This window comes from Carcharhinus amblyrhynchos, chromosome 6 (genome assembly GCF_965287045.1).
Source record: "Carcharhinus amblyrhynchos chromosome 6, sCarAmb.v2.hapA, whole genome shotgun sequence".
Taxonomy (NCBI): Eukaryota; Metazoa; Chordata; class Chondrichthyes; order Carcharhiniformes; family Carcharhinidae; genus Carcharhinus; species Carcharhinus amblyrhynchos.
The window spans coordinates 498623-524301 of record NC_137329.1 but is presented as its reverse complement, the minus strand read 5'-3'; the positions used below and the strand labels follow the sequence as shown (position 1 = coordinate 524301).

Below are 25679 nucleotides of genomic sequence, written 5' to 3'. Positions count from 1 at the left end.
TTAAGAAGGCGTACGGTGTGTTAGCTTTTATTGGTAGAGGGATTGAATTTCAGAGCCGTGAGGTCATGTTACAGCTGTACAAAACTCTGGTGCGGCCGCATTTGGAGTATTGCGTACAGTTCTGGTCACCGCATTATAGGAAGGATGTGGAGGCAGAGGAGATTTACCAGGATGTTGCCTGGTATGGTGGGAAGGTCTTATGAGGAAAGGCTGAGGGACTTGAGGTTGTTTTCGTTAGAGAGAAGGAGGTTAAGAGGTGACCTAATTGAGGCATACATGATGATCAGAGGGTTAGATAGGGTGAACAGTGAGAGCCTTTTACCTCGGATGGTGACGGCTAACACGAGGGGACATAGCTTTAAATTAAGGGGTGGTAATTATAGGACGGATGTCAGAGGTAGGTTCTTTACTCAGAGGGTAGTAAGGGCGTGGAATGCCCTGCCTGCAGCAGTTGTGGACTCGCCAACTTTAAGGGCGTTCAAATGGTCAGTGGATAGGCATATGGATAACATTGGAATAGTTTAGGTTAGAGGGTCATTAGATTGGTTTCACTGTTCGGAGCAACATCGAGCACCGAAGGGCCTGTACTGCGCTGTAATGTTCTATGTTCTAGTCTAAAGTGGGAGCACAGCTGTTGGATAGGGACTTATCATTTAGGGCTGAGATGAGGAGAAAATTTTTATTTGAATGTTTGTGAATTTTTTAGCTCAAAGGCTGGACATGTTCCATCACCGAATACAATTCAGGCTGAGATATAGGGAATGAGGGGGTTTGGGGAGGGATATGGAGGGGGTGGGGGCAGAAAGCGGACTGAAGCTCAAGATCAGCCAATCTGCCATGATCATATTGAATGGTGGAGCGGTTTGATGGGTCATGCAGGAATGAGGTTAAACTTTACCTTACATGGCCAGGAAATTTAATCATTAATGCAATTTCATTCTGTTAAAAGACTGTGTATAAACTTAAATCTATTCTTTTTCTCAAACTTAGTTAAGTCACAGAATACCAAGGTACAGAAGTGGCCCTTTGACCCACTGAGTCTGCAGTGATGCATGAAGGGGCCTGGCCTGCCCACCTAATCTCACTCGCAGCACTTGGCCTGTATCCCTTAACGTTATGAACTGCCAAGTACTCAACCAGTACTTTTTAAAGTATGTGGAGCATCTCACCTCCACCACCATCCCAAGTATTCCAGATTGTCACCACCCTCTGAGCAAAAACGTTTTTCCCAAAATCCCCCCTAAACCTCCCACCCCTCACTTTTAACTCGTGCCCCCTCATAACTGACCCTTCAACTAAGCGGAACAGTTGCCCCCTATCCACCCTGTCCATCTTCCTCATAATCTTCAACACCTCAATTAGGTCACCCCTCAGTTTTCCCTGCTCCAAATAAAACAACCCAAGCCGATCCAACCTCTCTTCATAACTTAAATGTTCCACCCCAGGCAGCATCCTGGTGATTTTCCTCTGCACCCCCTCCAGTGCAATCACATCCTTCCTACGACATGGCGACCAGAACTGCCCACAGTGCTCCAGCTGTGGCCTCACCAAAGCTCGATACAACTCCAATATGCCCTCAATTCACCCAAAAAATTCTAAACTGGAATTTGTACAAAGAGTGGCAGCACTAGTCGTAGGAACGCCGAGCGGTGGGGGGGGGGGGGCGGTACAAAGAGCGGGAACGCCGAGCGGTGGGGGGGGGGGTGCAGAGAGCGGGAATGCCGCGGTGGTGGGGGGGGGGGGGGGGGGTACAAAGAGCGGGAACGCCGAGCGGTTGGGGGGGGGGGGGGGTACAAAGAGGTATAAATCACCTAATTCACCACTTCATACATTACCTGCTGAAACCAAGTTCCTTCTTGTAACACCACAATACGGATGGCCTGGCTCTAACTGCTGCTTTGGACAACATATGATGAAGTATAACCACCTATGGTGAAAACAGACAAGAAAGGTTACTGCGAAATGTATTAAAACTTGAAATCTTCATCAAGGTCATACAACAATGGACTCTCTTTGGAAAAGTAAAATACAGATTGTGCTGAATAACAAGTCTTTATGATTAATCAGGAGTATGGTTAAATGCCATGGTGTCATACGCTATGGTATTAAATGCCATGTAAACTAATTGGGCCAGCAGCAAGGAGTATGTGAATGAAATCTCACCTGTAGACCAGTCACAGCACCCACCCTAACCCTAATGCACCCTCCACCAGCCCAGTGACACTCACATTGGTGAATCATAGATCAAGCATATGCTCGAGCTCCTGGTGTGGTGATCACAACACAAACATGTTTGCAGCAGAAAGGGGGCAGGACAAGCTAGGTCACTGCTTGATTAAACCTTTTGCTACGTTTGAGTCAGATGACGAGCTCTGGGAACAATCTAGGGCAAGATGCTGAAGGTGTAGCGAGAGATGGAGAAACATCAGGCTGCAGTTGTACAGAGTGCCACACAGAGGAATCCATTCCTCTTCCTCTCTGATGTAATGGCACCAATGTGTGCGCACAGGTCTCCACTGCCAGACATCCAGCTTTGCCAGGGCCCAATGCCTCCTCAGCACAAGGTTATTTTGTCCTCCATTTCCTAATCTGGAGCAAAGCTTCCCTTTGTCAGGATTGGATGTTCAGGTTGACCTTCAGCTTTGCGCAGCCAATGACCTTCCACCATGATGAGCCATACATTCAGGGAGGGGACCACCCCACAGCCTCAGCACTACAATGGTGCATACTTCCTTCCAAACATACCCTAACAATCTTCAACCCTCCACCTGCACTCTCCCCCCTTAGTCACTGACCTCCCACCCCTTTCCTCCAGGTCTGCCCTTTACCCTCACTACTAACACCCTTCAACCACAATCATGGCCCCCACGCACACCCCTAGGATTGGCATCCACTTCTGAGTCCCCACCAAAAACCCAAACCAGCCCATTTCATGCTGCAGACCTCACCCAAACTAACCCCTATCCTCTCCACAGCTGTTGACTCCTGCTCCTGATCTAATATCAGCAACGATGAACGTGAAAATACTAGATTGTCATAAAAACCCATCTGGTTCACTAACGTCCTTTAGGGAAGGGAATCTGCCATCCTTACCTGGTCTGGCCTACATGTGATTCCAGAGCTACAGTAATGTGACTGGCTCTGAACTGCCTCTCAACTAGTCTAGCTAGACACTCAGTTGCATTAAACTGCTACACAAAACTATAAAAAAAACCGAGAAGGACCCATCATCAAACTCAACACTGGACGTGACAAAGACTAATGTAGCCCAACCATTCCTGCAGAGCCCTCCTCACTAATCACTGGGAATATATTAGAAAATTGAGAGCACTGTCTCACATACTAGTCATGCAGGAGTCCAAACACAATCTATTCTCCAAATCGTACCTTACACCTGAAGTTCTGCCACCTTCTGGCAGGGCACACCTACTGGAATTAATTTGAAAATCCAGTTTTAGGAACATAGGAATTAGGAGAACTCAGCAAATTCAGTCCTTTGAACTGCTCTGCCATTCAATCAGATCATGGCTTATCTCTCCTGAATGACTATCCTCCCCATCAAGGCCTTAATTTTGTCCTCTTCACCGCACCTCAGATCATCTGCTGCTGAAACCTTCATTCAAGCTTTTGTTGCCTCAAAATCTAGAACAAAAGGTCACAGGTACAGGTCGAGAGGCGATAGATTTCAAACGGAAATGACAGAACATAGAACATTACAGCGCAGTACAGGCCCTTCGGCCGACCTGTGAAACCAATCTAAAGCCCATCTAACCTACACTATTCTGATATCATCCATATGTTTATCCAATGACCATTTGAACGCCCTTAATGTTGGCGAATCCACAACTGCTACAGGCAGGACATTCCACGCCCTTACTACTCTGAGTAAAGAACCTACCTCTGACACCTGTCCTATATCTATCAACCCTCAATTTAAAGCAATGTCCCCTCGTGCTAGCCATCTTCATCCGAGGAAACAGGCTCTCACTGTCCACCCTATCTAATCCTCTGATCATCTTATATGCCTTTAGAAAGAAGAGGGTTAAGCGATGACTTAATAACGAAAACAGCCTCAAGTCCCTCAGCCTTTCCTCATAAGACCTTCCCACCATACCAGGCAACATCCTGGTAAACCTCCTCTGCACCCTTTCCAATGCTTCCACATCCTTCCTATAACGTGGCGACCAGAACTGTACGCAATACTCCAAGTGCAGCCGCACCAGAGTTTTGTACAGCTGCAACATGACCTCACGGCTCCAAAATTCAATCCCTCTACCAATAAAAGCTAACACACCGTACACCTTCTTAACAACTTTATCAACCTGGGTGCCAACTTTCAGGGACCTATGCACATGGACACTGAGATCTCTCTGCTCATCCACACTACCAAGTAACTTACCATTAGCCCAGTACTCTGTATTCCTGTTACTCCTTCCAATGTGAATCACCTCACACTTTTCTGCGTTAAACTCCATTTGCCACTTCTCAGCCCAGCTCTGCAGCTTATCTATGTCCCTCTGTAACCTGCAACATCCTTCCACACGGTCCACAACTCCACCAACTTTCATGTCATCCGCAAATTTACTAACCCATCCTTCTGTGCCTTCATGCAGGTCATTTATAAAAATGACAAACAGCAGTGGCCCCAAAACAGACCCCTGCAGTGCACCACTAGTAACTGAACTCCAGGATGAACATTTCCCAACAACCACCACCCTCTGTCTTCTATCAGCTAGCCAATTCCTGATCCAAACTGCTAAATCACCCTCAATCCCATGCATCTGTATTTTCTGCAATAGCTTACCGTGGGTAACCTTATCAAATGCTTTGCTGAAATCCATATACACCACGTCAACTGCTTTACCCTCATCCACCTCTTTGGTCACCTGCTCAAAGAACTCAATAAGGTTTGTGAGGCACGACCTGCCCTTCACAAAACCGTGTTGACTATCCCTAATCAATTTATTTCTCTCTAGATGATTATAAATCCTATCTCTTATAATCCTTTCCAAAACTTTGCCCACAACATAAATAAGGCTCACCGGTCTATAATTCCCAGGATGGTCTCTACTCCCCTTCTTGAACAAGGGGACAACATTTGCTATCATCCAGTTTTCTGGCACTATACCTGCAGCCAATGACGACCTAAAGATCAAAGCCAAAGGCTCTGCAAACTCCTCCCTAGCCTCCCAGAGAATCTTCAGATAAATTCCATCTGGCCCAGGGGACTTATCTATTTTCATACTTTCCAGAATTGTTAACACCTCCTTCTTATGCACCTTAGTCCCATCTTGTCTAATAGCCCGAATCTCAGTATTCTCCTTGACAACACTGTCCTTTTCACACAGGGTGCTGAATTTGCGGAAATCACTGCCCCACAGTGTGGTGGAGTCTGAATTGTTGAATAGTTTCAAGAGGGAGACAGATATGTTTCTAATAAAAAAGGGAAAGAGATATATGAGAACAGCTGGGGAGGTGGACTTGAGACCACAGAAAGATCAGTCATGATCAGATTGAATGGTTGTCAATATTCAGCATGGCAAGGAAAGGAATGAATGAGAGAAGCAGTGAAGAGACGAGAGGCATTGGTGAAGTAATGCAGACTGCCATCACCATAGATATAAATGCTAATCACAATGGGCTAAGACAAGGAAGACATGAAGGACAGAACCTCGGGGAAGTTGGGAAGTAACTGATTTCAGCAAAAGATGTCAGCGTTGATATTTTCGCGGATAGTCAAGAGTGGGCTAACTGAAAGCAGTCCGAGAGATAACAGCGTTAAAGGCTGCAGAAGGATTATGCTGGTGGTCAGCGATTATAACTCCACAGTACATATTATTTTGCACAGGTACAAATATCTGCAGCTTAATTAAATTACAAATCAGAAACACATTTCCTTCACTTTTGTTAGCACTGCCATTTTGTAACTGGGAATAGTTAGAAATATAACATTTGCTAATTCTCAGCGATTCAGTGTCACTATCCAGTCTCATCAGTAGAGTCTTACAGCAAGATGTGTGCCTATATTGTCTAATATTTAATATGGTAGTGTAACCTGAAGAGTAATCACACTCCTTGTGATGAGAATTGCATCTGGGATCTTTCTTGTACAATGTCTGTTTGTTTGACCTTTTGTAACTTTCTGCTTGGATGAGTTCTTGCTCTCTCTCTTGAATAAGGATGTAACATTAGCCGTTCCCCAGTTTCACAGTATTTATAGAGACAGTTGAGTAGGACTGAAGGTTTGTGACAAAAGCCATTGCAATCTCCTTCATGTCTTCGACCAACAACTTAGAATTCGTGCACCGGTTCCCAATGTCTTATTCACCTGAGGATATTCCTTTAATTCTAATCATATTCTAACATAATAATTAATCCCCTCAATAAAGTAAATTTACATCCAATATCAGAACCATAAAGGAAAGTAAGCATCATCTCATTGTTGCTACTCCACAATAATCCTCAACACCGGTGCCCCACAAGGCTGTGTTCTCAGCCCCTGACTATACTCCTTATACACCTATGACTGTGTGGCCAAATTCCACCCAACTCGATTTTCAAATTTGCTGACGACACTAACATAGTGAGTCGGATCTCAAATATAAATGAGATGGAGTACAATAACGAAATAGAGAATCTGGTGAACTGATGCAATGACAATAATCTCTCCCTGAATGTCAACATAACAAAGGGGATTGTCATTGACATCAGGAAGTGTAGTGGAGGACATGCTCCTGTCTACATCAATGAGGACAAGATGGAAATGGTCGAGAGCTTCAAGTTTTTAGGTCCAGATCACCAGCAACCTGTCCTGGTCCCTCCATGCCAAAACTATAGTTAAGAAAGCGCACTAATGCTTTTACTTTCTCAGGAGGCATGTCTGCTACAACTCTCACCAGCTTTTACAGATGAACCACAGAAAGCATACTTTCCAGTTGTATCACAGCTTGGTACGGCTCCTGCTCTGCCCAAGACTGCAATAAACTACAAAGGGTCGTGAATCAATGGGTGCTATTCTGGTTGGCAGTTGGTGACTAGTGGAGTGCTGCAGGGATCGGTGCTGCGGCCTCAACTGTTTACCATTTATACAAATGATCTGGAGGAGGGGGCTGAGTGTAGGGTGACGAAATTTGCTGATGACACAAAGATGAGTGGAAAAGCAAATTGTGCGGAGGGTGTGAAAAGTCTGCAGAGGGATCTGGATAGGCTGAGCGAATGGGCGAGGACCTGGCAGATGGAGTATAATGTTAGCAAGTGTGAGATTATCCACTTTGGCAGGAATAATAGTAGGAGGGATTATTATTTAAAAGGTGAAAAGCTGCAGCATGCTACGGTGCAGAGGGACCTGGAGGTCCTTGTGCATGAGTCGCAAAAACCCAGTCTGCAGGTGCAGCAGGTGATCAAGAAGGCGAATGGAACGTTGGCCTTTATAGCGAGGGGGATGGAATATAAAAGCAGGGAGGTCTTGCTGCAGCTGTACAGGGCATTGGTGAGGCCACAGCTGGAGTACTGTGTGCAGTTTTGGTCACCGCACTTGCAGAAGGATATTTTGGCCTTGGAGGGAGTGCAGAGGAGGTTCACTAGGCTGATACCGGAGATGAGGGGGTTGGACTATGAAGAGAGACTAAATAGACTGGGTCTGTACTCGGAGTTTAGAAGGATGAGGGGGGATCTTATAGAGACGTATAAGATAATGAAGGGGATGGATAGGGTAGAGGTAGAGAGATTCTTCCCGCTTAGAAAGGATAGCAGGACTAGAGGGCGCAGCCTCAAGATAAGGGGGGGGGGGGGTGCAGTTTAGATTGGAGTTGAAGAGGAACTTCTTCACTCAAAGGGTGGTGAATCTCTGGAATTCTCTGCCCGTTGATGTGGTGGAGGCTACCTCGCTGAATATATTTAAGTCACTGGTAGATAGGTTTTTGGTAGGCAAGGGAATTAAGGGTTATGGGGAGAAAGCAGTAAAGTGGAACTGATCCACTTCAGATCAGCCATGATCTTATTGAATGGCAGGGCAGGCTCGAAGGGCTAGATGGCCTACTCCTGCTCCTATTTCTTACGTTCTTATGAACGGAGCCCAGTCCATCATGCAAACCAGCCTCCTATCCATTGACTCTGTCTACACTTCCCACTATCTCAGAAAAGCAACCAGTATAATTAAGAACATAAGAAATAGGAGCAGGAGTAGGCCATCTAGCCCCTCGAGCCTGCCCCGCCATTCAATAAGATCATGGCTGATCTGTCGTGTCTCAGTTCCACATTCCCACCCTCTCCCCATAACCTTTAATCCCCTCTCTTATCAAAAACCCATCAACCCGCGTCTTAAATATATTTAGCGAGGCAGCCTCCACCACTTCAACGGGCAGAGAATTCCAGAGATTCACCACCCTTTGAGTGAAGAAGTTCCTCCTCCACTCCGTTCTAAACTGCCCCCACCCCCCTTTATCTTGAGGCTGTGCCCTCTACTCCTACTATCCTTTCTGAGTGGGAAGAGCCTCTCCACCTCTATCCTATCCATCCCATTCAACATCTTATATGTCTCAATGAGATCTCCCCTCATTCTTCTAAACTCGAACGAGTACAAGCCTAGTTTATTCAGCCTCTCCTCATAGTTCAACCCCCTCAACTCCGGTATCAGCCAAGTAAACCTCCTCTGCACTCCCTCCAAGGCCAAAATATCCTTGCGTAAGTACGGCGACCAAAACTGCACACAGTACTCCAGCTGCGGCCTCACCAGTGCCCTATACAGCCGCAGCAAGACCTCCCTACTTTTATAGTCAATCCCCCTCGCTATGAAGGCCAGCATCCCATTCGCCTTCCTGACCACCTGCTGCACCTGCAAGCTGGGTTTTTGCGACTCATGCACAAGGACCCCGAGGTCCCTCTGCACCGTCGCATGCTGCAGTTTTTCTCCCCGTAAGTAATAATCCTTCCTACCATTATTCCTACCAAAGTGGACCACCTCGCACTTGCCAACATTAAATTCCATTTGCCATTTCCTGGCCCATTCACCCAGCCTATCTAGATCCTTCTGCAGACTCTCCACACCCTCCGCACAATTTGCTGTTCCACCAATCTTGGTGTCATCAGCAAATTTCGACACCATACACTCGGTTCCCTCCTCCAGATCATCTATATAAATGGTAAATAGCTGAGGCCCCAGCACCAACCCCTGGGGCACTCCACTAGTCACCAACCGCCAATCCGAATAGCACCCACTGACCCCCACTCTCTGCCTCCTATTTGACAGCCAATCCTCTATCCATGCTAACACCCTATCCCCAACTCCATGCCCCCTGACCTTCTGTAATAACCTCTTGAGGCACCTTATCAAACGCCTTCTGAAAATCAAGGAAGACCACATCCACCGGCTCTCCTCTATCCACCGCCCTAGACACATCCTCATAGAACTCCAATAAATTCATCAAACACAACTTCCCCTTAACGAAACCGTGCTGCGTCTGCTCTATCAAGCAATTCCCCTCAAGATACCTCGCTATTTTCTCCTTGATCACGGATTCTAACATTTTTCCTACAACAGACGTTAAACTAACCGGCCTATAATTCCCTGCCTTTTGCCTGCTACCCTTCTTAAACAACGGTGTAACATTAGCCATTTTCCAATCTTCCGGCACTTCCCCGGAATCCAGTGACGTTTGGAAAATAATCACCAAGTCATCCACTATCACCTCCGCCATTTCTTTCAGAACCCTTGGATGCATTCCATCTGGTCCTGGGGACTTGTCCACAATCAGTCCCTCCAGTCTGTCGAGCACCGCCTCTCTAGTAACAATAATGTCATTCAGGCCCTCCAGTCCTACCATCTTTCCATCGCTAACACCCGGCAAATTATTCATGTCCTCCTCCGTGAAGACCGAAACAAAATAGTTATTCAGGGCCTCAGCCATTTCCCCATCCCCTACCACTAAGTCCCCCCTCTCATCCTCTAAGGATCCAACGTTCAACCTAGCCAGCCTCTTCCTTTTTATGTATTTATAAAAACTCTTGCTATCCTTTTTTATATTAAGGGCTAGCCCAGCTTCATAGTTTATCCTACCCTTCTTTATCAACTTCTTTGTCAATCTTTGTTGATATTTAAACCTCTCCCAATCCTCTTCTCGCCCACTACTCTTAGCTACTCTAAACGCATCCGCTTTTAATTTAACACTTTCCTTTACCTCCTTCGTTATCCACGGCTGATTATCTCTCCTCCTACGACCCTTTTTAACCATCGGAATAAATTTCTGCTGAGCACCAAGAAAGATCTCCTTAAAGATCCTCCACTGCTCCTCAGCAGACCTACCTTCCAACGCGCTCCCCCAATCAACATTCGCCAATTCCTCTCTCATCCTACCATACTCCCCTCTGTTCAAACAAAGAACACAGGTCCAGGAACCCACTTTCTCCTCCTTCATCTGCATCAGAAACTCCACCATACAATGATCACTCTTCCCAAGAGGGTCCTTCACCACAAGGTCCCTAATTCTACCCGCCTCATTACATAACACCAGATCCAAGATAGCTCGCTCCCTCATCAGCTCCAACACACACTGTTCAAGGAAACTATCCCGGCAGCATTCCAAGAACTCCTCCTCGAGCCCACCGCGTCCAACATGGGTCGACCAATCAATATGTAGATTGAAATCCCCCATAATTATCGCCGTCCCATTCCTGCACGCCGCATTTATTTGCGCATTAACAGCCCGCCCCACCTCCAGATTATTATCCGGGGGCCTATAGGCGACACCCACCAGCGTCTTCCTCCCTTTGCTGTTCCTAATCTCCACCCACAACGATTGCTCTTTGGCTCCAATATCATCCCTTGCTACCACCCTGATGCTATCTTTAATCAGCAGAGCTACGCCCCCCCCTTTTCCCTCCTGCCTATCCTTCCTAAACACTTGATACCCCTGGACATTCAGCTCCCAGTCCCTGTCACCTTGCAGCCACGTCTCTGTAATGGCCACCAGATCATATCCATTTGTGCTGATCTGCGCCACCAGCTCATCCACTTTATTCCGAATGCTTCGTGCATTCAGATAAAGCGCTTTCATCCCAGCCTTCACCTGGACCCTATTTGCCAGAACGTCACCAACCATACTCACACCTCCTACTCCCTCTATTATTGGGACATTCTTGACCTCTTCCCTTACCTGCACCCTCTCCTTAACTTTAGACCCCGTAATGTCACCTACCCTCGCACCCTCCCCCCCCAATTAGTTTAAAGCCCTGTCTACAGTCCTCTTTACACGATTCGCCAGGACTCTGGTCCCAGCACGGTTCAGACCAACCCCATCCCACCCGAACAGGTCCCACCTACCCCAATACTGATGCCAATGCCCCATAAATTCAAACCCATTCCTCCCACACCAATCCCTGAGCCACCCATTCACTTCCTTAATCTTATCAACCCTACGCCCGTCTGCACTCGGTTCAGGCAGTAGCCCAGAGATAACCACCTTATCGGTTCTACTTTTTAATTCCATTCCCAGCTTTTCATACTCTCTCCCCAGATCCTCAGTTCGCATTTTGCCTACGTCGTTGGCACCCACATGAACCACAACGACCGGATTCTCACCCTCCCGCTCCAGGTTCCTCTGCAGCCCAGATGCGACATCCTGGACCCGAGCACCAGGCAGACAACACACCCTTCTGTGCACTTTGTTATTGTGACAAAGGACAGTGTCAATACCCTTAATCACACTATCCCCAATTATTACTACGTTCCTTTTCACCTTCTCTTTGCCTATGACCGGCGTCTGCATCACTGTACTGTGTGCAGTTTGCTCACCAACCTCACCTCCCTCGTTCTTGTCCACACTGGAAGCAAGAACCTCAAACCTGTTATGCAGATTGAGAGGCTGAGGCCTCCTCTCCCCACCCTCCTTCCTCCGGTCCCCACCCTCCTTCCTCTCAGCAGCCCCCTCCTGTTCCTGACCCTTAGAGTTAGCCAGTCTAGGGGGGGTGGATGTCACTTGCACCCCATTGACAATGGCACCCTCCCTCCCCCTGATGAGCCTCAGTGTCTGTAGCTCAGAGGCCAGCTCATCTACTTTGAGCTGGAGCTCCTCCAGCAACCTGCACTTACGGCAGACATGGTCACTGGGAAGGACCCTGGGGTCCACCAGCTCCCACATCATACAGAAACAGCACATCACATGGCCCTCCATTATTCCCTGTCGTAATATTGAACAAATTCAATGCAAACTTACCTGGTCCTTTTTCTCCCCAGCCCTTTGATCCTAAGCCCCAGTAGCTCAATCTGCTTGCCTCTCACTCCGCTGCCTGCTCCGACGCTGCCCGCTGTCTACACCAGGCCCCCTTTTAAACCTGGCGCTGTTTAAAAGAGGACCCCATATTAAGGACCCCATACACCCTAGACATTCTCTCTTTCACCTTCTTCTGGCAGGAAAAACAGAAAAGTCTGAGGTCACGTACCAACCGACTCAAGAACAGCTTCTCCCCTGCTGCCATCAGACTTTTGAATGGAACTACCTCACATTAAGTTGATCTTTCTCTAGACCCTAACTACAAGGGTAACATTACATTCTGCACTCTCCTGTCCTTCTGTACGAACAGTATGCTTTGTCTGTAAAACACAGAAGAAACAATACTTTTCACTGTATACTAATACACGTGTCAGTAACAAATCAAATACCTGATCTCGGCCATGATCTCCCACAACGACAAACATTGTTCTTTGGTGCTGCACCATACCATTTTCAATCTGGACCCGGATACGGTTATCTAATTTCTTCCTGGACATCACGAAGCTTCAGTTAGAGAAAACTCCCTGAAAAGATTTTAAAGAGCATATTTTAGAGAGGATTAATAAAACACAGACTTACAACAATATTAAGAATGGTAACACTGGCCATGGTAACAGCCACTTCCTCCAAATCCAGGAAAGATGGTGATTGTTGCTCAATGGATACATCAAACGCTTGACAAACAAGTGAGCTTGCTTTGTCTGGGAGACCCCTTCACCCAGGGTGAGACCATCGGAAATTTGGAGCTAAGTGGGAACTTGGCACTAAGGGGAACGAGGTGCTTCCTGCTTTTTCTCCTTGCTTTCTAACTTTTAGGAAGAAGCATATAAATTGGCAAGAGAAAGCACTAGGCCTGAGGATTGGGAGCAGTTTAAAATTCAGCAAAGGAGGACCAAGGGATTGATTAAGGAAAAAAATGGAGTATGAAAATAAGCTAGCAGGGAATATAAAAACTGACTGTAAAAGTTCCTATAGGTACGTAAGGAGAAAAAGATTGGCAAAAATGTCAGAAATGGGAGAATTCATAATGTGGAATAAAGAAATGACTGAGGAATTAAATTTATACTTTGCTTCAGTCTTCACAAAGGAAGACATGAATAATGTGCCAGAAGGTACTGAGAGAAATAACTTTTAGTGAGAATCTGAAGGAAATCAGCATTATTAGAGAAATGGTTTTGGGGAAATGGGTGGGATTGAAGGTGGATAAATCTTCACTCCTAATAACATTTACCCAGAGTACTTAAGTAGCCCTAGAGATCTTCAGCCAGAGGGTGGTGAATCTGTAGCACTCGTTGCCACAGAGGGTAATGGAGGCCAGCTCATTTCATAAGAACATAAGAAATAGGAGCAAGAGTAGGCCATCTAGCCCCTCGAGCCTGCCCCGCCATTCAATAAGATCATGGCTGATCTGAAGTGGATCAGTTCCACTTTCCCGCCCTCTCCCAATAACCCTTAATTCCCTCTCTTATCAAAAACCCATCAACCCGCGTCTTAAAAATATTTAGCGAGGCAGCCTCCACCACTTCAACGGGCAGAGAATTCCAGAGATTCACCACCCTTTGAGTGAAGAAGTTCCTCCTCAACTCCGTTCTAAACCGCCCCCCCCCCCCGCTTTATCTTGAGGCTGTGCCCCCTAGTCCTACTGTCCTTTCTCAGCGGGAAGAGTCTCTCCACCTCTATCCTATCCACCCCATTCAACATCTTTATATGTCTCAATGAGATCTCCCCTCATCCTTCTAAACTCTAACGAGTACAAGCCTAGTTTATTCAGCCTCTCCTCATAGCTCAACCCCCTCAACTCCGGCATCAGCCTAGTAAACCTCCTCTGCACTCCCTCCAAGGCCAAAATATCCTTGCGTAAGTGCGGCGACCAAAACTGCACACAGTACTCCAGCTGCGGCCTCACCAATGCCCTATATAGCCGCAGCAAGACCTCCCTACTTTTATATTCAATCCCCCTCGCTATGAAGGCCAGCATCCCATTCGCCTTCCTGACCACCTGCTGCACCTGCAAGCTGGGTTTTTGCGACTCACGCACAAGGACCCCGAGGTCCCTCTGCACCGTCGCCTGCTGCAGTTTTTCGCCCCATTATTCCTACCAAAGTGGACCACCTCACACTTGCCAACATTAAATTCCATTTGCCAGTTCTTGGCCCATTTGCCCAGCCTATCTAGATCCTTCTGCAGACTCTCCACACCCTCCGTACAATTTGCCGTTCCACCAATCTTGGTGTCATCAGCAAATTTCGACACCCTACACTCGGTTCCCTCCTCCAGATCATCTATATAAATGGTAAATAGCTGAGGCCCCAGCACCGACCCCTGGGGCACTCCACTAGTCACCAACCGCCAATCCAAATAGCACCCATTGACCCCCACTCTCTGCCTCCTATTTGACAACCAATCCTCTATCCACGCTAACACCCTACCCCCAACTCCACGTCCCCTGACCTTCTGCAATAACCTCTTGTGAGGTACCTTGTCAAACGCCTTCTGAAAATCCAGAAAGACCACATCCACTGGCTCTCCTCTATCCACCGCCCTAGACACATCCTCATAGAACTCCAGTAAATTTGTCAGACACGACTTCCCCTTAACGAAACTGTGCTGCGTCTGCTCTATCAAGCAATTCCTCTCAAGATGCCTCGCTATTTCCTCCTTGATGACGGATTCTAACATTTTACCTACAACAGACGTTAAACTAACTGGCCTATAATTCCCCGCCTTTTGCCTGCCACCCTTCTTAAACAACAGCGTAACATTAGCCGTTTTCCAATCTTCCGGCACTTCCCTGGAATCCAGCGACGTTTGGAAAATAACCACCAAGGCATCCACTATCACCTCCGCCATTTCTTTCAGAACCCTCGGATGCATTCCATCCGGTCCCGGGGACTTGTCCACAATCAGCCCCCTCCAGTCTGTCGAGCACCGCCTCTCTAGTAACAATGTCATTGAGACCCTCCATTCCTACCACCTTTCCATCGCTAACACCCAGCAAATTATTCACATCCTCCTCCGTGAAGACCGAAACAAAAAAGTTATTCAAGACCTCAGCCATATCCCCATCCCCTACCACTAAGTCCCCCTTCTCATCCTCTAAGGGTCCAACGTTCACCCTAGCCAGCCTTTTCCTTTTTATATATTTATAAAAACTCTTGCTATCCTTTTTTATATTAAGCGCTAGCCCAGCTTCATAGTTTCTCCTACCCTCCTTTGTCAACTTTTTTGTCAATCTTTGTTGACATTTAAACCTCTCCCAATCCCCTTCTCGCCCACTACTCTTAGCTACTCTAAACGCCTCCGCTTTTAATTTAACACTTTCCTTCACCTCCTTCGTTATCCACGGCTTATTACCTCTCCTCCTACGATCCTTTTTGACCATCGGAATAAATTTCCGCTGAGCACCAAGAAAGATCTCCTTAAAGATCCTCCACTGCTCCTCAGCAGACCTACCTTCCAACGCGCTCCCCCAGTCCACATTCACCAATTCTTCTCTCATCCTGCCGTACTCCCCTCTGTTCAAACAAAGGACACATGTCCGGGAACCCACTTTCTCCTCCTCCATCTGCACCAGAAACTCCACCATACAATGATCACTCTTCCCAAGAGGATCCTTCACCACAAGGTCCCGAATTCTACCCGCCTCATTACATAACACCAGATCCAAGATAGCTCGCTCCCTCATCAGCTCCAACACACACTGTTCAAGGAAACTATCCCGGCAGCATTCCAAGAACTCTTCCTCGAGCCCACCGCGTCCAACATGGGTCAACCAATCAATATGCAGATTGAAATCCCCCATAACTACGGCCGTCCCATTCCTGCACGCCGCACTTATTTGCGCGTTAACAGCCTGCCCCACCTCCAGATCATTATTCGGGGGCCTATAGACGACACCCACCAGCGTCTTCCTCCCTTTGCTGTTCCTAATCTCCACCCACAACGATTCCACGTTCTGCTCCTTGGCTCCAATATCATCCCTTGCTATCACCCTGATGCTATCCTTAACCAGCAGAGCTATGCCGCCCCCCCCCCCTTTTCCCTCCTGCCTATCCTTCCTAAACACTTGATACCCCTGGACATTCAGCTCCCAGTCCCTGTCACCTTGCAGCCACGTCTCTGTAATGGCCACCAGATCATATCCATTTGTGCTGATCTGCGCCACCAGCTCATCCACTTTATTCCGAATGCTTCGTGCATTCAGATAAAGCGCTTTCATCCCAGCCTTCACCTGGACCCTATTTGCCAGAACGTCACCAACCATACTCACGCCTCCTACTCCCTTTATTATTGGGACACCCTTGACCTCTTCCCTTACCTGCACCCTCTCCTTAACTTTAGACCTCGTAATGTCACCTACCCTCGCACCCTTCCCCCCCAATTAGTTTAAAGCCCTGTCTACAGTCCTCTTTACACGATTCGCCAGGACTCTGGTCCCAGCACGGTTCAGACCAACCCCATCCCACCCGAACAGGTCCCATCTACCCCAATACTGATGCCAATGTCCCATAAATTCAAACCCATTCCTCCCACACCAATCCCTGAGCCACCAATTCACTTCCTTAATCTTATCAACCCTGCGCCCGTCTGCACTCGGTTCAGGCAGTAGCCCAGAGATAACCACCTTGTCGGTTCTACTTTTTAATTCCATTCCCAGCTTTTCATACTCTCTCCCCAGATCCTCACTTCGCATTTTGCCTACGTCGTTGGCACCCACATGTACCACAATGACCGGATTCTCACCCTCCCACTCCAGGTTCCTCTGCAGCCCAGATGCAACATCCTGGATCCGAGCACCAGGCAGACAACACACCCTTCTGTGCACTTTGTCATTGTGACAAAGGACGGTGTCAATACCCTTAACCCCTTCTGCAGACTCTCCACACTGCCTTTAAGACAGAGTTAGATAGGTTCTTGATCAAAAAGGGGATTAAGGGTTACAGGGAAAAGGTAGGAGGAGAATGGGGATGAGAATCACATAGGCAAGGCTGAATGGCTAAGCACGTTCAATGGGCCGAGTGGCCTACTTCTGCTCCCATATCTTATGGAAATAGTAGATTCAACAGAGGCTATTTTCCAAAGTTGTTTGGACTCTGGAATAGTTCTTACAGATTGGAGGGTAGTTAATGCAAGCTTGCTATTCAAAAAGGGAGATAGAGAGTAAACAAGGAGCTACAGATTTGTGAGCCTAACATTGGTATTGGGGAAGTTGCAAGAGTTTATTATTAAGGATTTCATAACTCAGCATTTGGAAAGTAGTGGTATAATCAGATAAAGTCAGCATGGATTTACAAAAGGGAAATCATGCTTGATGAATCTATTGGAATTTTTTGAGGATGTAACTAGTAGAGTTGACTGAGGAGAACTAGCGGATGTGGTTTATTTAGACTTTCGGAAGGCTTTTGACAAGGTCTCACATAACAGACTTCTATGTAAAGTTAAAGCACATGGGATTGCAGGTAATGTCGAGATGGATAGAAAGCTGGTTAGCAGATAGGAAGCAAAAAGTTGGCATGAATGGGTCTTTTTTTGATTGGCAGTCGATGACTGGTGGGGTTCTGCAGGGATCTGTGCGAGGACTCCAACTGTTCACATTATATATTAGTGATTTGGAAGAGGGAACTGAATATATTATCTGCAAATTTGTAAATAATACAAAGTTGGGTGGATGAGTTGCGAGGAGGATGCAGAGATGTTTGAACGTGATTTGGACAGGCTGAGTGTGTGGGTATCTGCATGGCAGATACAGTATAATGTGTACAAATGTGAGGTTATCCACTTTGGTAGTAAATAATAAGAAGACAGATTATTACTTGAATGGATGTAAATTGAGTGGCAGATACTCAACGAGACTTTGGGAGTCCTTGTAAGAGTAGGGAAGGTGGTAAAAGAGGTGGAGGAGTAGCATTGTTAGTCAAGGATAGTTTAACGGTTGCTGAAAGGTATTTCGAGGGGGATCTGCCTATTGAGGTAATATGGGCTGAAGTTAGAGATAGGAAAGGATTGGTCACGTTGTTAGGAGTTTTCTATAAGCCCCCAAATAGTAATAGAGATGTGGAGGAGGAAATGGCAAAGCAGATTATGGATAGGTGTAGAGGTCACAAGGTAGTTATCATGGGTGACTTTAACTTTCCAAATATTGATTGGAACCTTTATAGATCGAATAGTTGCGATGGGACACTTTTTGTAGTGTGTGGAGAGTTTCCTGACACAATATGTGGATAAGCCAACAAGAGGTGGGGCCACATTGGACTTGGTACTGGGTAATGAACCGGGCCAAGTGTGAGATTTGTTTGTGGGACAGCACTTTGGAGATAGTGACCATAATTCGGTGTCTTTCATTATTGCAATGGAGAGGGATAGGGTCACACGGCAGGGCAAGGTTTATAATTGGGGGCGGGGTAATTATGATGCAATTAGGCAAGAATTAGGGAGCATAAAATGGGAACAGGAACTGTCAGGTATGGGCACAAATGAAAAGTGGAGCTTTTTCCAAGGAAAAAGTACTGTTCTTGATAGGTATGTCCCTGGCAGGCAGGGTGGAAATGGCCAATTAGGGAACCATGGTTCACAAAGGAGGTTGAATGTCTTGTTAAGAGGAAAAAGAAAGCGAATGTAAGGATGAAAGAACAAGGTTCAGTTGGGTCGCTTGAGGGTTACAAGGTTGCTAGGAATGAGTTAAAAAGGGGCTCAGGAGAGCTAGGAGGGGGCATGAGAAGTCCTTGGCAGGTCGGATAAAGGAAAATCCCAAGGCTTTTTACTCTTACGTGAGAAATAAAAGAATGTCCAGGGTGAGGTTAGGGCCAGTCGAGGATAGTAGTGGGAACTTGTGCATGGAGTCAGAAGAGATAGGTGAGGCATTGAATGATTACTTTGCTTCAGTGTTCACCAAGGAGAGGGGCCATATTTTTGAGGATGAGTGCGTGATACAGGGTGATAGGATGGAGGAGGTAGATAAGAACATAAGAACATAAGAATTAGGAGCAGGAGTAGGCCATCAGGCCCTTCGAGCCTGCCCCGCCATTCAATAAGATCATGGCTGATCTGTCGTGGCTCAGTTCCACTTTCCGGCCCTCTCCCCATAACCCTTAATCCCCTCTCTTATCAAAAACCCATCAACCCGCTTCTTGAAAATATTTAGCGAGGCAGCCTCCACCACTTCAACGGGCAGAGAATTCCAGAGATTCACCACTCTTTGAGTGAAGAAGTTCCTCCTCAACTCCGTTCTAAAACGCCCCCCCTTTATCTTGAGGCTGTGCCCCCTGGTCCTACTGTCTTTTTTCAGTGGGAAGAGTCTCTCCACCTCTATCCTATCCATCCCATTCATCATCTTATACGCCTCAATGAGATCTCCCCTCATTCTTCTAAACTCTAACGAGTACAAGCCTAGTTTATTCAGCCTCTCCTCATAGTTCAACCCCCTCAACTCCGGTATCAGCCTAGTAAACCTCCTCTGCACTCCCTCCAAGGCCAAAATATCTTTGCGCAGGTGCGGCGCCCAAAACTGCACACAGTACTCCAGCTGCGGCCTCACCAATGCCCTATACAGCTGCAGCAAGACCTCCCTACTTTTATATTCAATCCCCTTCGCTATGAAGGCCAGCATCCCATTCGCCTTCAGCTGAGGGTCGATAAGTCCCCTGGGCCAGATGGGATACATCCTAGGATACTTTGGGAGGCAAGGGATGAGATTGCGGAGTCTTTAGCTTTGATCTTTGGATTCCCACTGTCCATGGGGGTTGTGCCAGGGGACGGGAGAGTGGCGAATGTTGTTCCTCTTTTCAAAAAAGGAGATAGAAATGACCCTGGTAATTATAGGCCAGTTAGTCTTACTGTGGTGGTCGGTAAGTTAATGGAAAGGGTCCTGAGAGATAGGATTTATGACCATTTGGAAAGATGCAGTTTAAGCTGGGATAGTCAGCATGATTTCATGAGGGGTAAGTCCTGCCTCACAAATTTGATTGAATCCTTTGAGGAGGTAACTAAGTGTGTAGACAAAGGTAGAGCAATTGATGTTGTATACATGGATTTTAGTAAGGCGTTTGATAAGGTTCCCCATGGTAGGCTCATGAAGAAAGTAAGGAGGTGTGGGATAGAAGGAAATTTGGCCGATTGGATATGTAACTGGCTGTCTCGTAGAAGACAGAGGGCGGTGGTGGAAGGAAAATTTTCAGACTGGAGGCCAGTTACCAGCGGTGTACCACAGGGATCAGTGCTGGGTTCTCTGCTATTTGTGATTTTTATCAATGACTTGGAAGACGGGGGCTGAAGGGTGGGTTAGTAAATTTGCTGACGACACCAAGGTTAGTGGAGTAGTGGATGAGGTGGAGGGCTCTTCTAGGCTGCAAAGAGACATTGATAGGATGCAGAGCTGGGCAGAAAAATGGCAGATGGAGTTTAACCCTGATAAGTGTGAGGTGATTCATTCTGGAAGGACAAACTTGAATGCAGATTACAGGGTCAACGGCAGGGTTCTGAGGACTGTGGAGGAACAGAGAGATCTTGGAATTCATATCCACAGATCTCTGAAGGTTTCTACACAAGTGAATAGAGCCGTAAAAAAAGTCTTATACTGTGTTAGCGTTTAACAGGGGGTTTGAGTTTAAGAGCCGTGGGGTTATGCTGCAACCAAACCGGATGTTGGTGAGACCACATTTGGAATACTGTGTGCAGTTCTGGTCACCTCACTATAAGGAGGACGTGGAAGCATTGGAGAGAGTGCAGAGGAGATTTACCAGGCTGCTGCGTGGTTTGGAGGGTAGGTCTTGAGGAAAGGTTGAGGGAGCTGGGGCTTTTCTCTTTAGAGTGGAGAAGGATGAAAGGCAACTTAATAGAGGTTTATAAGATGATGAGGGGGATTGATAGAGTGGACGTGCAGAGACTATTTCCTCGAGTGGATGTAGCTGTTACTAGGGGGCATAACTATAAGGTTCATGGTGGGAGATATAGGAGGGATGTCCGAGGTAGATTCTTTACTCAGAGAGTTTAGGGAGTGGAATGCACTGCCCGCTGTGATAGTGGAGTCGGACACTTTAGGAACTTTCAAGCGGTTATCGGATAGGCACATGGAGCACACCAGAATGATAGGGAGTGGGATAGCTTGATCTTGAGTTTGGACGTCATTCAGCACAACTTCAATGGCTGAAGGGCCTGTACTGTGCTGTACTGTTCTATGTTCTATAATTTGTAAGGGTTATATTCAGAAAAGTGACATCTGTGCGAAATCTGAAAGAACAGTCCGACAGGTATGAGATACTTGCTCCCTGTGTGGATGAGAAAGAGGGCTGTAGGAAGGGTGAGCTAGCCGACCACTGCAACGTGGCACAGGAGGTCATTTAAGGAAGGCAGCAAAAAGACAAGTGATAGTTGCAAGGGATTCCAGAATTAGGGGGACAGATAGCATCCTTTATAAGCAGGAGTGACAGTCCGGCATGGGATGCTGCCTGCCCAGTGCCGCGATACCTCTGACAAGCTTGAAGGGTTATTGGAATGGGAAGGGCAGGATCCAGCTGTTGTGGTCCATGTTGGGCAAAACAAATTGTGCGGAGGGTGTGGAGAGTCTGCAGAAGGATCTAGATAGGCTGGGCGAATGGGCCAGGAACTGGCAAATGGAATTTAATGTTGGCAAGTGCGAGGTGGTCCACTTTGGTAGGAATAATGGTAGGAAGGATTATTACTTACATGGCGAAAAACTGCAGCAGGCGACGGTGCAGAGGGACCTCGGGGTCCTTGTGCATGAGTCGCAAAAACCCAGCCTGCAGGTGCAGCAGGTGGTCAGGAAGGCGAATGGGATGCTGGCCTTCATAGCGAGGGGGATTGAATATAAAAGTAGGGAGGTCTTGCTGCGGCTGTATAGGGCATTGGTGAGGCTGCAGCTGGAGTACTGTGTGCAGTTTCGGGCGCCGCACTTAGCAAGGATATTTTGGCCTTGGAGGGAGTGCAGAGGAGGTTTACTAGGCTGATGCCGGAGTTGAGGGGATTGAGCTATGAGGAGAGGCTGAATAAATTAGGCTTGTACTCGTTAGAGTTTAGAAGAATGAGGGGAGATCTCATTGAGACGTATAAGATGATGAATGGGATGGATAGGATAGAGGTGGAGAGACTCTTCCCGCTCAATGGATAGTAGGACTAGGGGGCACAGCCTCAAGATAAAGGGGGGGCGGTTTAGAACGGAGTTGAGGAGGAACTTCTTCACTCAAAGGGTGGTGAATCTCTGGAATTCTCTGCCCGTTGAAGTGGTGGAGGCTGCCTCGCTAAATATTTTTAAGACACGGGTTGATGGGTTTTTGATAAGAGAGGGGATTAAGGGTTATGGGGAGAGGGCGGGAATGTGGAGCTGAGCCAAGACAGATCAGCCATGATCTTATTGAATGGCGGGGCAGGCTCGAAAGGCAAGTTGGCCTACTCCTGCTCCTATTTCTTATGTTATGTTATGAAAGAGAACCTGTTTGGGGATTGCTAGTAATTTGGAGTGAAATTAAAGAACAGGTCCTCAAGTGTTATAATCGCTGGATTACTATCTCAGCTGTGTGCAATTTGGCATAAGAATGAGAAAATTAGGCAAGGAAAGGAGTGGTGCAAGAAATCCGGGTTCCAATTAGAGTCCAGCATTAGAGGTTTACATCATTGGAACAGGCCCTTTGGACCAATTTGCCCATGCTGCCCAGTTTTAAACCATTAAGTTCATCCCAATTGCCTGAGCTTCTCTCTCTCTCTGTGGGTCGGGGTCTCTCTCTCTGTGGGTCGGGGTCTCTCTCTCTGTCTCTCTGGGTCGGGGTCTCTCTGGGTCGGGGTCTCTCTGGGTCGGGGTCTCTCTGGGTCGGGGTCTCTCTGGGTCGGGGTCGGGTCTCTCTGGGTCGGGGTCTCTCTGGGTCGGGGTCGGGTCTCTCTGGGTCGGGGTCTCTCTGGGTCGGGGTCGGGTCTCTCTGGGTCGGGGTCTCTCTGGGTCGGGGTCGGGTCTCTCTGGGTCGGGGTCTCTCTGGGTCGGGGTCGGGTCTCTCTGGGTCGGGGTCTCTCTGGGTCGGGGTCGGGTCTCTCTGGGTCGGGGTCTCTCTGGGTCGGGGTCGGGTCTCTCTGGGTCGGGGTCGGGTCTCTCTCTCTCTCTGGGTCGGGGTCTCTCTGGGTCGGGGTCTCTCTGGGTCGGGGTCGGGTCTCTCTCTCTCTCTGGGTCGGGGTCTCTCTGGGTCGGGGTCTCTCTGGGTCGGGGTCTCTCTGGGTCGGGGTCTCTCTGGGTCGGGGTCTCTCTGGGTCGGGGTCTCTCTGGGTCGGGGTCTCTCTCTCTCTCTCTGGGTCGGGGTCTCTCTCTCTCTCTCTGGGTCGGGGTCTCTCTCTCTCTCTCTGGGTCGGGGTCTCTCTCTCTCTCTCTGGGTCGGGGTCTCTCTCTCTCTCTCTGGGTCGGGGTCTCTCTCTCTCTCTCTGGGTCGGGGTCTCTCTCTCTCTCTCTGGGTCGGGGTCTCTCTCTCTCTCTCTGGGTCGGGGTCTCTCTCTCTCTCTCTGGGTCGGGGTCTCTCTCTCTCTCTCTGGGTCGGGGTCTCTCTCTCTCTCTCTGGGTCGGGGTCTCTCTCTCTCTCTCTGGGTCGGGGTCTCTCTCTCTCTCTCTGGGTCGGGGTCTCTCTCTCTCTCTCTGGGTCGGGGTCTCTCTCTCTCTCTCTGGGTCGGGGTCTCTCTCTCTCTCTCTGGGTCGGGGTCTCTCTCTCTCTCTCTGGGTCGGGGTCTCTCTCTCTCTCTCTGGGTCGGGGTCTCTCTCTCTCTCTCTGGGTCGGGGTCTCTCTCTCTCTCTCTGGGTCGGGGTCTCTCTCTCTGGGTCGGGGTCTCTCTCTGGGTCGGGGTCTCTCTCTGGGTCGGGGTCTCTCTCTGGGTCGGGGTCTCTCTCTGGGTCGGGGTCTCTCTCTCTCTCTCTGGGTCAGTCTCTCTGGGTCGGGGTCTCTCTGGGTCGGGGTCTCTCTCTCTCTCTCTGGGTCAGTCTCTCTCTGGGTCGGAGTCTCTCTCTGGGTCGGGGTCTCTCTGGGTCGGGGTCTCTCTGGGTCGGGGTCTCTCTGGGTCGGGGTCTCTCTGGGTCGGGGTCTCTCTGGGTCGGGGTCTCTCTGGGTCGGGGTCTCTCTGGGTCGGGGTCTCTCTGGGTCGGGGTCTCTCTGGGTCGGGGTCTCTCTGGGTCGGGGTCTCTCTGGGTCGGGGTCTCTCTGGGTCGGGGTCTCTCTGGGTCGGGGTCTCTCTGGGTCGGGGTCTCTCTGGGTCGGGGTCTCTCTGGGTCGGGGTCTCTCTGGGTCGGGGTCTCTCTCTGGGTCGGGGTCTCTCTGGGTCGGGGTCTCTCTGGGTCGGGGTCTCTCTGGGTCGGGGTCTCTCTGGGTCGGGGTCTCTCTGGGTCGGGGTCTCTCTGGGTCGGAGTCTCTCTCTGGGTCGGGGTCTCTCTGGGTCGGGGTCTCTCTGGGTCGGGGTCTCTCTGGGTCGGGGTCTCTCTGGGTCGGGGTCTCTCTGGGTCGGGGTCTCTCTCTCTCTCTCTGGGTCAGTCTCTCTCTGGGTCGGAGTCTCTCTCTGGGTCGGGTCCTCTCTGGGTCGGGGTCTCTCTGGGTCGGAGTCTCTCTGGGTCGGGGTCTCTCTGGGTCGGGGTCTCTCTCTGGGTCGGGGTCTCTCTGGGTCGGGGTCTCTCTGGGTCGGGGTCTCTCTGGGTCGGGGTCTCTCTGGGTCGGGGTCTCTCTGGGTCAGTGTCTCTCTGGGTCGGGGTCTCTCTGGGTCGGGGTCTCTCTGGGTCGGGGTCTCTCTGGGTCGGGGTCTCTCTGGGTCGGGGTCTCTCTGGGTCGGGTCTCTCTCTCTCTCTGGGTCGGGGTCTCTCTGGGTCGGGGTCTCTCTGGGTCGGGGTCTCTCTGGGTCGGGGTCTCTCTGGGTCGGGGTCTCTCTGGGTCAGTCTCTCTCTGGGTCGGGGTCTCTCTGGGTCGGGTCTCTCTGGGTCAGTGTCTCTCTGGGTCGGGGTCTCTCTGGGTCGGGGTCTCTCTGGGTCGGGGTCTCTCTCTCTCTCTGGGTCTCTCTCTCTCTCTGGGTCGGGTCTCTCTCGGTGCCTCTGGATGAACATGTGGAGCTTCTGTCGCTGTTTCCGTTGTGCGCATGCGCTCCCTGTCTCCGATGTTCTTACCGAATTATTTCTGGAAATTTCCGCGGCTCCGAGACCCGGGGGTGGGGTCGGTGGGGTCGGGGGTCAGCGGCGGGGCTCCGGTTACCGGCTGACGGCGGGCTGCGTGTTCCGGGTTCGGGGGAATCCAGCTGCTCTCCCTTGCGGTGTGAAAATGGATGAACGTGAACGCGCAACCCGGAAGCGGAAACAATGCCCGAAAGATTGCTTCCGGTTGCCAATGACGTACTTCCCGTTTTTCAAATTTAGCATCCTCTGACGTCGTGGCGGGGTTAAGATAAAAACCCGGA

At 48.9% G+C, this 25679-nt stretch overlaps 1 protein-coding gene across 1 annotated transcript in view; it reads right to left on the bottom strand.

Annotated features, from left to right (window-relative positions):
- Positions 1–25461, bottom strand: part of nat10 (N-acetyltransferase 10) — a 178120-nt gene extending 152659 nt beyond the window's left edge. Inside the window, exons 1-3 of the mRNA XM_080189838.1 lie at positions 25393–25461; positions 12656–12790; positions 1836–1927 (exon numbers count right to left, since the gene is read on the bottom strand). Of these exons, the coding sequence (XP_080045964.1) occupies positions 1836–1927; positions 12656–12763 (200 nt within the window). The 5' untranslated portion in view covers positions 12764–12790; positions 25393–25461. The remainder of the gene's footprint in view (positions 1–1835; positions 1928–12655; positions 12791–25392) is intronic.
- Positions 25462–25679: the final 218 nt, after the last annotated feature.